At 36.1% G+C, this 14,446-nt stretch overlaps 1 protein-coding gene across 1 annotated transcript; it reads left to right on the top strand.

The window, feature by feature from the left end:
- The first annotated feature begins 4,504 nt into the window (after nucleotides 1-4,504).
- On the top strand, nucleotides 4,505-11,700 carry LOC120330018 (protocadherin alpha-4-like). Its single transcript, XM_039396831.2, has 19 exons — nucleotides 4,505-4,702; nucleotides 5,777-6,012; nucleotides 6,220-6,397; nucleotides 6,521-6,634; nucleotides 6,779-6,912; nucleotides 7,178-7,386; nucleotides 7,728-7,873; nucleotides 7,950-8,090; nucleotides 8,182-8,308; nucleotides 8,482-8,659; nucleotides 8,748-8,891; nucleotides 8,968-9,138; nucleotides 9,470-9,667; nucleotides 9,775-9,981; nucleotides 10,105-10,256; nucleotides 10,337-10,433; nucleotides 10,556-10,670; nucleotides 10,750-10,839; nucleotides 10,967-11,700. The coding sequence occupies exons 1-19, from the start codon at nucleotides 4,591-4,593 to the stop codon at nucleotides 11,626-11,628; spliced, it is 3,411 nt and encodes a 1,136-aa protein (XP_039252765.2). The 5' UTR covers nucleotides 4,505-4,590; the 3' UTR covers nucleotides 11,629-11,700.
- The last annotated feature ends 2,746 nt before the right edge of the window (nucleotides 11,701-14,446 follow it).

Below are 14,446 nucleotides of genomic sequence, written 5' to 3'. Positions count from 1 at the left end.
TTTGTTTAAAAGGGAGTGTACTTACAGGATTTACGCGTGTTGATTATTATGTTTTCGAGCTGATGTGAAGCTGTGGGTATTAGTATTAATTGGCGTTACTAATAAACTATTATCTCATCCAAATTTGATGGGCGTTTACGTGACCAACAGTCGCACGAACGGATTACCCTGCAACAGACAAAAGAAATGTCGAGAGTGTAAAAATGTTTCAAGTGTTCCACGCGTACGACAAGACTGGCTAGTCGTGGGTCTGTAGCATTTAGGGGTGCGAGGGTCAGATTTTTGTCGAGTGTCGAGAGAATGGCAAGCTCGCTCAGTGGGCGGTAAGTTGCACTCCGTCTTAGTTTCTAAGGGACAATTCGGAATAGTAGACCAGACGGAAAACAGCTTGTCAGATTTGATACAGTACAGACTTCGCTCTACCGCCGGAAGAAAATCGGAACTACGATTTGCGGTGGTTTTATCATAGTGCTAACAACGGCTTGTCTGGTCATTTTGCTATCACAGAAGTATCTATCTATACTCGCCCCAGCGTGAGCATATGTTATGTATAGAAACGGGTTTCCGTCTTTTGATAAAAAAAAATGAATTTATATCTACCATGTTTTTTGATCGAACGTAACATTTTCAAGAAAGCTTTTACGCTGCTAGTATAAAAGGTCGACACTTTGACGTGTGTTCTGGACAGTGTCGCGAAAACGTCGTCATGCGGTCTAGCTCCAAACGTACGTTTTATATATGATGTAACCAAAGATGTAACATTGATAAATTGAGGCGAGTGTAGCAGGGCAAGTTTGATACAAAGTTAATCCGAAGTTAATTTAATCATTCTATTAAAGCAAATGGAGCAAGAATAGATTGTTGTTTAGTGTTATCTAAAGTGACACAAAAACAGATAGTCAGTCAATCTCCACCCACAACATAGTTTCGATGGCAATACCAGGTCAACAAGATCTCATCAAAGAGTTCTTATCATTTCTAATTGCATTTTAACGGAGAAAAGTTTGATAAGAAATGACGCAATATGAGAAAGAAACATTGTTCATGGACAATTTGTTGATTGAGGAAAGGCAGAGAACGGTGACGTTATATTAAAATTGGTAAAAAGAGAAATAGTGGATTGGGGCAGAATTTAGCGAAATATTTATATCGAACAGCGAGAAGCGAAACTTGAAAAGTCAATTTGCTAATTAAAGTTAACAGGTTTTTATATATTTATATCTAAATTTAAGTTTTCTTGATCCGAACCTGTTCTATAAATATGTTGTATTCAAATAATTTCAAAATAATAATTGTAGAAACATCAAAATGTAGAGTTCGATCAAAATTACTCGGTCACAACAAAGTAAGCATTCTTTCATCATAGATATGTGTATGTATAATCTAGTATGCACTATATATAAAATTTCGCACATATATCGACGGAGTTTTGAAACGGCAACATATTTTTATAATCTTTCATTAGATACGCGTCAGTTATTTTAATATTATGCAAACCCAATATATCTTTTCGCTTGATGAACTATCACAGACCGAACAGATTTTTCGTGAAGACGATGCTGTAGAGAGCGAGCACAAAATTTAGTGCAGTTTAAGTTATATATATATATATATATATATTATTGTATACATTAATTTTAATTAACATTGAAGTTGATATTTGCTGCGGAATTGTTTATTATGAACATTTTTATTGCGATTTGGTCTTTCCCAATTCAAAGATTTTTTGTACGAATTTCCTGATTTATTCTCCAAAATTTTCTTTCAAAATTATTGTCTCGATTGGATTAGAAATGGAATTATATGGATTTCACGCGTTAAGAGTAATGAGATTAAAATGCAGTCTCGTCAAACGGTAAATAAAGGAATTGAATTTTCAAGACTTTAAATTGATTCCACGAGGAAGCATTCCGAGAATGTCAGGATAAATAAATCAACATGCATGACACTTGGAAAGCATACAATTGTAAGATTTACATTAGTTTTTAGTTTTGTTGTTTACAGTTACAATAGAATAAACAGTAGTTAGGATGATTAACAGATTCACGCCTGTATAAAAAAAAATAGTTTTTCCGGTTATAATTCATTGTTTCCGTGGTCGTATCCACCCTTTCTGATGTATATTATGTATAAACTTTATTTGGTCAAAATTAAACTTTCCCATAGTGCGCACTTTAAACTGTTAAATTAGGTTACTGTAACGTTAGATTCAGGTACAAACACGAAGTGGGGAAATACAGCTTACGTCGTGGATTTGCTGATTGGGAATCTGAAGATCAAAGAGAAGTCAAATCTGTCTCAGTCAAAAAGCCAAGTAAAGGGGTTTAGTTACTGTAACGCGATAGGATTGACGTTGATGTATATTTATAATTGCGCGCCCCAATTCAAAAGTATATTTTATTAGGCATGGCCGGAGAAAAAACGTTACTAGGTTAAAATGAAGGTAAAGATTAAAGATAAGGTTTTTGATTGGTGCGATATGTCATATTTACTCTAGCTATGTTTTTGAATAGATAATGTAGATTTTTCGTTATTAAACTTATCTGCCTTGGGTTTTTTGTTTTTGTAAACCAAATAGGTCGACAAATTGAAAACATGTAATTTATATATATAATGATTTAGGACCGTGCTTCACGATTTTTTTCCACGACAAACTATTTGATTTCAAGCAGGCAATGTGATTAACTACGGGTATGTTTACGTTCAAAAGTTGAAATAGCTCTATCGCGTGTCTTGGTCCAATTCAAAAGGTAGTGTGTAAAATCCCCCATTAACAAGGAATTGAAGGCTTTTGTTGCAAATGTTTGCGGTTGACTTTGGTTTTATTGAATCATTTGGTGATAATAACACTAATCCGATACCGCGGTACGACCGAGCCGCGTGCCATTCACCTGCAGTAATTAGATGGCTTTTTCGAGTGGGCACTGTCGCCAGCAGCTGTCGAACGCGTTGTATTGGCACTTGTTGTATTGCAGATTGCCATATTTGCTATCTGGTTAAATATATACCGATCGAGTATAAAACATGAACGAATCCGATATCTATAAATTAGAATTTCTAAGGTCTACACTTGGCTTAAATTAGATCTGTAAAAAACATAACCCATTTCCAATTTGCAGCCGGATTCCGCATCTCACATAGCCTAACGTTACTCGTTTCACATGGGTTTTGGGTTTCAGGATACGGGGGTAAAGACATGGTTAAGTAGTTCTATGGTGTCTATTTCGTGTGTGCGGTTTAAACAAAAACAGTAACCCTTTACCCTGTCCGATTTTAGACTTATGCAGAGATGGGACAGAACATTGTTTTCTATTTCCCTCAATTTGGAGAAGTCCGAATGACGTGACGCAACCCCAAAGTTATATCTGTTTACGCTACTCCGATTACAGTTGCTCAGCGGTGGGTAAAATAAACTAAAACAAATTAAATTCTGGGGTGACTGGTCTTTCTTTAAAATGAAGGAAACCCGTAATTTGAGACTAGCAAAATTATTTTGAAAAAATTTGTTCCTTTTTGCATAAAATTAACTTCGTTTGGTAAAACATGTTTGGTGTCGTTTTCTGTCAACATACTGTATAGCATATCATTGTCGCATTTGGTGCTTATGTACGAATGATTAGTTTTACCATTAAATATATTATTTTTACTGAAATGTCATGGTAAAAAACTTCTATTTACTACTGGCTTATCGGCAATGAGATCTGTTTGAGTTAAACGACCGTTACAACGTATCTCGTAGCACGTTATGCTTTCAAATTTACCGCGATGGCAGTCGCTTACCACCTGCCGTTTGAAACGGCCTAAACAACACTCGATCCTTTTCGTTTGTTCATCGTCTGTTTTCAAGCTCTCCATTAGTTTTCCACAGGCGGCGATTGGAAGTTATTCACATATCGCCTCATTTTAGTTAAACATTGCCCAGGACTAAGCCTATTACAAGATATTCTGACCCGTTTAATGGTTCAGGATTAGCAAATAGATAAAAGGACTAAATGAGGATTAATTCAACACCCGCAGATTTTAATTTAGCGTAGCAGAAAATCCGTTCGAAGTTCTCTTTTAGTACACCGCCGCAATTTACCAAGAAGCGAGTGCGAGAGCCACGCATAGACATAGAAAGAGCATGGCAAACTCTTCAATCGTTTACTGTATACACTTGACTAAATAACGAAATCGTGGCCCTAGAACGAACAAGAGTCCGAAATCTTCGACCATACGGAATAAATTGTATTTCACGGCTTGCGAGACAAATCGATTCCACGCGGCCAAATTTTGTAAGAAAACAAAGGCTCACGTATTCCGCCCGACTGCGCGAAACATATTGCTTTCTACTGGGGAGATATCGAATTTAATTTTAACAATATTTTCGGATACAACCATATTTCGAGTGCTCTAAACTCAATAAATAGTTTGAATCATTGAAGCGTATATCGGTTACTCAAATTTCAGCCGACATGGCACGCAAAATTTTCGACCATTTTGATTTAATTTAGGCTTGAACTAATTTAAAATTATTGAATTTTATTTAGATTTAAACACTGTTCAACGTGTAGCATTATTTATTTAGCGTTTGTCCAGGCGACAGCCACCATGGTGGACTTGTTACGCAGTGTAGTTTTATTATTTTGTATTTTGGAACATGGAAATGCAGCTCCACGACGAGTGAAATCAACTGTACACATTCAAGAAAGTATAAGCAAAGGTATTTTACACCAACTTTTTGCCTAATTATATTATATTTGTATTTATACTCACCGAATGGATTGAGATTCAATTTTAAAAGCCACTTTGAGAGTGTTATATCATAATCGTAAATTCCCGGTCTTTCCAATTTATAATATTCCGTCCAGGCAAAGGGCTGTTTTATCTATTCCCCAATCGCCTAAATGAAAGATTATTTGGAGTTTTCACCGGCCCGTATTTCTGTCGTTATCTTGGGTTTAAAATATTGCATTACCTCTCGATAGCATGTATTTATTCAACTAAAATCAGTAAATCGCAATTGATGTTATTTTAATGTATTTTAGATTATTTACTAGTTTACAATAGTCACGGTTTAAGTTATTAAATGATGATATTTGCTTGAATTCAAAGTCAGACGATGATGAAATCGTCCTACTACGTCCGTATACTTTTAGTATGATATAATCTAACTTCCTATTTTGTTCTTTCGTTTGTCGACATCTCAGCGTTCTTGGTTAGGTTGAGAAGGATGAAAGCGAACTCGCAAGCCAGCGTCATTATATTATAATCAATTATGTATGCTTAAACAAATTTAGTGTTTACGTTGGCATCGCCTTAGTGAAATTCAATATGTATTGTTGAAGATTGGGCCGTAGAATACAGGGGTTCGATTCTTGAATCTACATCGTGAAAAACGTAGTTATTTTTAGAAGTTGCCCTTTTGGAAAACTTTGCAAATGACATACCTAATTTCGTGATCTAATCGTGTTATCTTATTGGAGCAAGACTTTGTTATTTTTTGTTATTTTGTTTCATTGGACAACGCATGGTTTACCTGTGAGAAACTCAATTCATTCGTATATTTCGAAACGGTTCACATCCGCAAGATTGTCGCAATTTTTTTCAAATTCGTAATTTGCCTTTAGTTCATTTGTATTTTTTTGTTTAAATAAATGGGACAGTCTAGAATATATTTGATCAACATTAGCGTTACCAGACTTCACATAGTTATTTTTACCTATTATATATCTTTCTTTGTTTACAAACTACTATATTCGGCGCGTTTTTCACTGGCATCGTCTGTTACTTTCAGGTGAAATCGTTGTTGAAGTTTCGCAACTCATTACTGGGAGCAGGAATAGCCATTCACGGACCTACAAATTAATTTCACAAAAGGTTCACGCAATTTCAAATGGTTTCGAAACTGATCTAAAAATCAAAGAGAAATTTCTGGAGATTGAACGAAATACGGGTACAGTCAAACTAGCCAAAGTCTTCGATAGAGATGAAATTTGCTCTGGAGTCCAAACATGCATAATCAAAGCTCAGGTAAGCCTATAGTAGTAATATGATAAGCCATTTAATTTTGAGGTATTGTGTAACGGTACCCATAACCCTGCTCATGGTAAAAATATATCTCATTTGGCAATATTGTAAGTAAGTCGAATTTCGCTGTGTGAAAGCACTGACATAACAGTATCCCGAAAATTTACCCTATTCTCCACCTAAAACAAACGCAAGTTTTATTGCTTCTAGATCGCGGTTCTACCACACGCCGCATTCAAGTTGGTTGAATTGGATATCGTTATTGATGACGTAAACGACAACAAACCTACGTTTCCAGTAGCAACGCTCCAGTTGAATGTTTCTGAAAGTTCTGCAATTGGTGACGTCATAAACCTTGACGCGTACCAAGCTAAAGACTACGATTTCGGTAAGGAATCACTTTCTTGAAGCGAGGCCTCAATAAATACATGGTAATATGGCACAAGGTATTCAAATATGATAGTATTATATTAGTTCATAATTTAAATCATGTTTTCTTATTCATAAACAGGCCGAAATTCTCATCTTCGATATACTACGACACAAAACAAACAATTCAATTTGAAATTTTTTGTGGACGATAAAAATTCTTCTCATCTTCGCCTGTATGTTATTGACGAGCTTGGTGAGTACAACAACATCAATTTTTGACCATTTGATCAACGTCCCTACCCGTGACAAATTTTTAGCTTAATTGTAATCATTTGTGATTCAATTTTCTGTCAATTTCATAATATAATCGTGCGTTCATTCAATTTGTCACTTTTAGATCACGAAACTGCTCCTGAAATTAAATTAGACGTCTGGGCCAGAGATGCGGGCGCTCCTTCATTGGCAGGACAGATGCGCTTGGTGATTAATATAATTGATGTGAATGATAATCAACCAATATTTGAGGAGGAGGTAAGATTTATTCAAATAGCATTTATTTCTGAATTTAATCAAATATAATACAAAACACAATATGGAAATTTTCAATCCCAAACGTAAATTCATTTTATAGGCTTGATTTCTTAGAACTTCAAAGCACCCCAAAAATCCAAAGCAAACCTTGACTCTATAATTAAATGAAGAGACAAGCTTGTTTTGCCGATTTTACTTTTGGGCCGACATTGTCCAAGTAAAATTCTATAGTTTTGTTAACATTTATCCATTTACCCTTTTCCAGGAGTATATTATTTCCATCGAAGAAAACGCACCTCGTGGCACCACAATTGCTATGTTAAAAGCTCATGATCCAGACAGCGGTCTTTACGGCCACATTCGTTATTTTATATCCACGAGAAACAGCAAACTAGTTCAAAAATTAGCCAGAATTGATGAAAACCGGGGAACAGTGTGGATCAGAGAGTCCCTTGACAGGGAGAAGCATAACGGGTATGTTAATAGTTGATACAAATAAATACTTCAAAATGTAGTAGGCAAATTGATGCAATATATATATAGTTTCTCTCTTTTAAAGTTATACGCCCATTTTTCTCAAGTCATTCAAAGTAAATTTCGCGAGGAATTTTTTTATTACGAGAGAACAAGTTGGCTCACCCCTAGCATAATCGATTTTGGCTGGGTCGCTACCCTATTACTGGAATACATATAAAATCCATTTAATCTTTATTCAGAGTCGGACGTCTACTCGAAGCCCTTTTAAAATCATATTAGGCCGTAAGTTGCAATAAAATTTATGCTTAACTTTTATTATACAATTTCTTTATATTCAGACTTCGTGTACTAATCGAAGCAAGAGATTCTGATCCCGAAAATCCCAAAACTGGTGAGACATGGTTAACGATCAACGTTAAAGACATCAACGATAACTCGCCGGTTATTACGGCCGATTACATATCACAATCGGACGAAGATACTGGTGAGTTTTGTACCAAAACCTCGAGATGACAATATAGAATTTAGTACAATAAAGTAAATTCTTACATTTTCCGCAGTTTATGTTTCCGAATCCACTGGGAACGGGAGTTATATCGCTAAGATATCAGTAAGCGATTCTGATCACGGCAAGAATGGAAAACTTGAAGTATCTCTTACAACACTTCGAGCGAACTCAAAAAGAAACAAAAATGACAAAGGTATGAACTGGCCTCCTTATTTAAATTCCTTTTTTTAAACTCTCTCACGTCATTTTTAACTCTTTCTTGTAATTTTTTGTGTTTCTTTCAGACCAGAATGACCGACATTTTGCTCTCACAGAGGATGGGTTTTTGGAAACTCGAGAAATTTTTGACAGAGAGACTTGTAGTCAGTATCGAATATTTATCAGAGCTTGCGATCAAGGTACCCCACAAAGGTAAGATTTAGATTTTGCGAAGTTTTTCCTCTCCCTCAATCATAAAGATCAAATTCAACCACGATAATTTCATGATTAGTAAAAGCCGTATAACCAATTTGGTATATCTCGATTCTGAGAAATTCTGTAACGTCAATTATGTAAATTATATTAATTTCACACTTTATTATTAGGTGTTCTAATAAAGAAATCACTGTCGTTATTTTGGACGTAAATGAATACGCGCCAAACATAGAAACGCCACTTAAAACTGTAACGATGCGTGAAGATGCTTATGTGGGAACAACAGTGGCCAAAATTATTGCCAACGACGGAGATAGTGCAAACGGATTTGCACTCACACGTAACAAGGTCTGTTTTATTTTATGACGATCCTGCTTTTTTTTACTAATAATTATTTTTCGTCACAATGTTTCAATTATGATCATTTTCTATTTAGACCGACCATATTGTAAAATCTCGTAACGGCGACGTAACATTTTCGATCACGCGTGGGAACGCAGGAGTTTTCAGCATTGACAAAGGAACAGGACTTATTCGATTGATTTCACCACTAGACCGGGAAAAAAGATCGGAATGGAAGGTGGGTTCTCACGCAACAATAAAATTCCTACAAACAAAGTGATTTCCAAATCTTATTGTATATTTTTATCTCACAGCTCACGGTATCCGCGAGAGACGGAGGATCGCCATTTCTGGAAAGTTTTTCGACAGTTATCGTCAAAGTTACTGATGTTAATGACAATGCACCGATATTCGTCAACCCAGGAGTAAATAATTCTTTAATATACGCGGATATTTCAACCAATGAAGTCATAACTACGATTAAGGTAACTAATTTTTTTTTACACTCAAACATACTTAAATACGCACTCGTACAGTGGATATACCGCATTAAAGTGCACAGTGACTGAAATGTTAGTTTCACGGTGTTTTATATTTAAAATTTTGATTATAATTTCAAAGCAAATAAAACGTACGAAATGCTATATATTATAGCCTAATCGTGTGAGTGTGACTATACCTTGTTCCGGTAGTATTTGGAGGGAAGTTTTGTACTTAATTCCGTATTCATCATATTCATTACATGAATTTTTGTAATATTTGAAATCCTTACGAATTTTGATCCACCAAACTTAAAATGTCACTACCTACTTTCAGGCCAGAGATGTTGATCACGACAAGAACGGAAAAGTGTCTTATTACATCATTCCCAAACTGACGTCATCGGAAAAGAAGTCAAATTTAAATAACACCAATTCATATTTTATTCTGAATCCGGTCAGTGGAGATCTTCGCCTTAATTTCAGCAAGCCGAATGTCACAAATGCAATTGGAGTGCACAGTATCATAATAAAGGTAAATTGTCTTCTAGAAATAAGCAAAAACCATATTATTCAAAACGCTAACTTCTATCATTATTGTTAGTATCTAACATTATCCTATTTTTATTTTAAACTCACCAGGCTAAAGATTCCGGCCCTGTACCTCAAGAAACAAACATTCTTCTTAGAATTGCAGTGGGAGAGTATGGTAACAGCAACAGGAGAAATATGGAGGTCTCGTCCGCGTCAGTTAATTTCCTGGTCCTTGCTATTTCACTGGGCTGTGCAGCAGCGTTTTTGGTGTTTTTAATCATTGGAGTCGTCGTTAAATGCCGGAGAATGAACAGGGTAAGTCTTCTAATTACAATGAATTATTACAAACTGTGAGGTAAACATACCATAACAAAACTAGATATACAATATATTACAAGGTATTAAAATATTTTAAAGGATGTGTGCCTTTTTTCACAGGAAATCAACAGCATGAACAAAGCAGGATTGAGCAGGCAAAATTCACAAGACAAATTTGCAAAACCTGAAATCCGACTCTCCGTCAAATCTCTTAATAAAAATAGTACAACAGAAATGAATAACGTAAAAGGTGAAAAGGGAGACTATCAACCGTAAGTTACATAACACATGAGATTTATTGTTTATGAAGTGAACATGCATTTCTCTTATTGGAATCTTATTTCACACACAGGACCAAGTCAGAGAGCTTTCAGGTAAGCAGTGAACCGAAGCAAATACTTCCGGAACATCTTAAGAGTTCAACCAATATCCACCACATTCACAATTTGGTACGTTATAACTGAATATTTGACATTGCGGAAAAAAAGTCGAATATATTTTCTAAAACGATTTTCTTAACCTTAACTGCTTTACTTCAATTTTCTATTGAGATTTCAATTTCCAATTGCAGACAGTGCCATCGTTAGACGTCGGTGGCGGTAGAGCTTCATCAGCGTGTGACAGTGACAGCGGCAAGGGCGAAAGCGATGTGGAAGCAGCGAGTCTCTTAGTCAATGAATCAAGAGGTAAAATTACAATAAAATCATTTTTTTCCTACTTTTTTTGTGATTTGTTACTATAACTTAAATTATTTTTTGTATTCAGCCTACCATCAAAGAAAAGAGTTGGGAGCTCAATGTACCGAGACATGCAGAATATATGGACACAGTGATGAGTGCTGGATGCCAACAAAAAGTAAGTTCTATTAGTAAACATGATTATTATGCTAATGTATTCTAAAAATAACACTATGAGATGAAGATCTATCAAAATCTGATTTTTTATCAACTACCACCTTTGTTAACAATTTCCATAATTTTAGATGAGATCGGAGGTAGATTTCAAAATCCATCGAACGGTGCGCTATCTTACGATTGGGACAAGTTGAGATCCAGGTACTACAGTCCTGATAGAGAAGCCCCGAGTAGGAAGAACAGTAGCAGATGTTCTTATGCTTCTACGTCAAATACTGACAATGGCTCTTTTGCGCCGTCCGAGGCAACGTCTCATCACAGTGTGTACGACGCAGTCCAAGAAGACGACAACAGACGAGCGTGCTATCGATTACGACATCACGGCCTAAGACACGGACATAGGCCACGACAAACGGATTTTGATGCTCATCTAGCGCCATTGCCCCAACCATATCCCACATTACCCTCTAATTACAACACAAACACAACAACAGCTCAACTATGTTCCACATATCGGCAACTAGATGCTGTGTACGAGGTGAACTATTCATCAAAAGACTCGTATGTACATCAGGCACCCGTTTTGGCTCGCGGTGAAACGCAGTACAACACAAGACGCGTTCCTCGTCCATGTGACTTGAATGTTATTCCCTTGTCAAAAAGCTCACTCAGTAATTTATCTCATTTATCTTCAAGACATTCTAGCCCAACTCGGCAGCCGACTGAAATGAAAGTTTCTATGCAAGAGGCCCGAGAAATTTTGGACGGAATAGAGAGTTTACTCGTATGAGTTATTTAAATTTTTATATTATTTTTCTTCCTTTTATGTTTCAACAATAAATTCAACTATAGTTTCATGAAAGATATGCATATGTGATCGTATAGTCAGGAGGAAATAGTAATTTGTAGTAGTTTAGTTTTTAGTAGGTATGTGTTTTTCGAGGAAACAGAATGAAATAAGTTTCGAATCAACAATGCCTATGACTCAATCCTCCATTTTCATCGTCTTTTTACCACATTTTTGATTCAAGCTATAGACGTTTGGGATAAGATGGGATTTACATATTTATCCCGGTGGAGGGGAATGCCGATAAGACAGCCCAATCATTTTGCGACCCACAGCCTCTTGTCAAATTACCATGTCAGGTATAGGGAATCGGTTTGCCAGTTATTTGTTTCAGATGCACAAACCTGATGGTGGAGAAAGCCGTACCGACCACCATAAGGCAGCGAAGACTACAGGAATCCTCTCGCTCATAGTTATCCTCCCTGGAATTCGAACCTGCTTGAACACAATAATAAAAAGTTTTCGTATAAAAATTGCATTCGATTGGCAGTACAGACTTAGTTAATCAAACCAGATGTGAAGAACGTAATTTGTCCTCTTAGGAGGAGGCCTTCTAGAGATATAATCATCTCGCAGATAAATTTATTTTCCGTTCATTGTACTATAATTATGTTGTATCTCCTTCATTCTTACTAGACACCTGTTTTAGCAACACTTGCGCTCGGCTTCGAACTTTTTTCCAAACTATGACATATTCGACCAGAGCTAAGCTCATGTCGAACTCCGCTACGCTTTAATAAATCAATCGGTTCAACACGCATAAATAAATAACAAATTAATAAATTGGAACTGGAATTACACAATGATTAATAGATAATCAAGATAAACCGTGAATTGTTGTTCAGGTTTCAGTTGGTGCATGCATTGACATGACTATAATCATTCATGCGACAATATTTATAAACATGTAGAATCCGGGACTATATGCTCGAGAATATGTCCGTTGATGAGAAATACTTCGTCTCGTGTTCTCTATTTTTATTGGACTGTTAATTTTACTTGAAGCTCGGGACAAGGCAGTATGTACCAAAAGGGCCTAAGCTAATAATTTGTTATATATATCTCATAATATATAATGCATTGATAATCTATTTTTTTTTAAATGCAAATTGTTCCACATTTATCCTCGTGAACTCATGGCGGTGAAAGCGATACAATTGAGATTATTTTCTGCTGTTTGCGCAGCGCACACATGAGAATATTGTGATGCAAAATGGTGATCTCACTAGCAGCTGATATGGGAATTAACGGCAGATAACAGTCAGATTAACACTACGGATTACTCTCGAGTTTGGTTAGCAACAGAAACAGTTGAATAGACAGAAATTACTGGCAACTTAACCAGTGACCAACTGGCTGAACGGACTGTAAAATTTTTGTATCCGACGCTGAGAGTTTGGCGGGCTAAAGACAAAAGACGAGCTCATCATAATAGTACCCGTACCAAAATCTTTACCTGCCGTTAGATGGTGCGTTGTTGACAATATTCAAAAGATGCTTTTCGGAATAAATTGCTTTATAGTCCGGCAGATAAGGGGACCTTTTTGGCCCAAGTTTGATTACAGACATAAAGTTTTTTTTATTTGTGATTATGCATCTTGGGGTCATTGCCCATCATTTCTACACGGGTGTGGAGTTTGCAACCTTGAGCAATTTTTTTTACGGCTTGATATTTGTATTAGTGTTATTCGTCAAACCTGTGCATCATAATGACGCACAACCTGAACCATAACCTTTTATAATACTATGTTCAGGTTGTGCGCAATCTTGGTGCACAAACTACGCAAGCACCAAATTTACTAGGAAATAAAATCAATAGCTTTTAGGTATTTATTGAGATATTTGTATTAGTGTTTTTCGTCAAACATGTGCATCATAATGATGCATAACCTGTTACAATACTATGTTCAGGTTGTGCGCAATCTTGGTGCACAAACTACGCAAGCACCAAATTTACTAGGAAATAAAATCAATAACTTTTAGGTATTTGTTAATCCCAGCTTTGGGTCGCGACCCAAATACAGTATATGGAAATACTGTCGAAACATACCCGTAAAGTAAAGAGTACTATTTCAAAATACCCGTTTTTGTTGCAATTAACAATACAAGCCTGCTAATGCAGTCGCCAGTGGTTCAAGTGGATATACACCCGGTGGAGAACAGTCAATTATTTGTTAGCGAGAATTGATATGCGGCGGGATGATCACGACGACGCAGTGAAAGATAATGATATCACGAGAACAAGAATGAGAAAATACTACATTTTATAGTATATCCCTGGGAAAGAATGTAGTTCATTCTTATGTTCCATGCCAATGCTTTTCAAACTACCAAAGACTCTTAACACTTTTGCTTCTTCTCTTCCATAAAAATACATTGTTATTATATATTTGCATTTCCCTCTGTTTGTTCGTGCTCCCAGATAACCGATCAGCGGCCTCCAAGGAGGACGGGGTCCCCTTTTAAGAAACCCTGTCATAAACTAAAAGAGGCGACCGTGCTTCTCTTGTCTGTTGTCATGCTGTCCCTCGAATTCAGCTACAACAAAAATTTTACAAAAACGGATTTTTAAATTTTATGATTTTCTTAATATTCTCAGCAATGAATGATATACGGGTGGTAAAATGGCAAGTTATTCCAACAACATGATCATATTTTGCAATTTACAACCAATATTTTGTATGTAACTTTGTTTGACAGAGCCCCGAGAGCTCTAACTACAAATATCAAAAAATGTGAGGCCGAAAAAGGCACACTACAA

The sequence above is a fragment of the Styela clava genome, chromosome 12, assembly GCF_964204865.1.
Source record: "Styela clava chromosome 12, kaStyClav1.hap1.2, whole genome shotgun sequence".
In the NCBI taxonomy this organism is placed as follows: domain Eukaryota; kingdom Metazoa; phylum Chordata; class Ascidiacea; order Stolidobranchia; family Styelidae; genus Styela; species Styela clava.
This window is presented reverse-complemented; position numbering and strand designations above follow the sequence as displayed.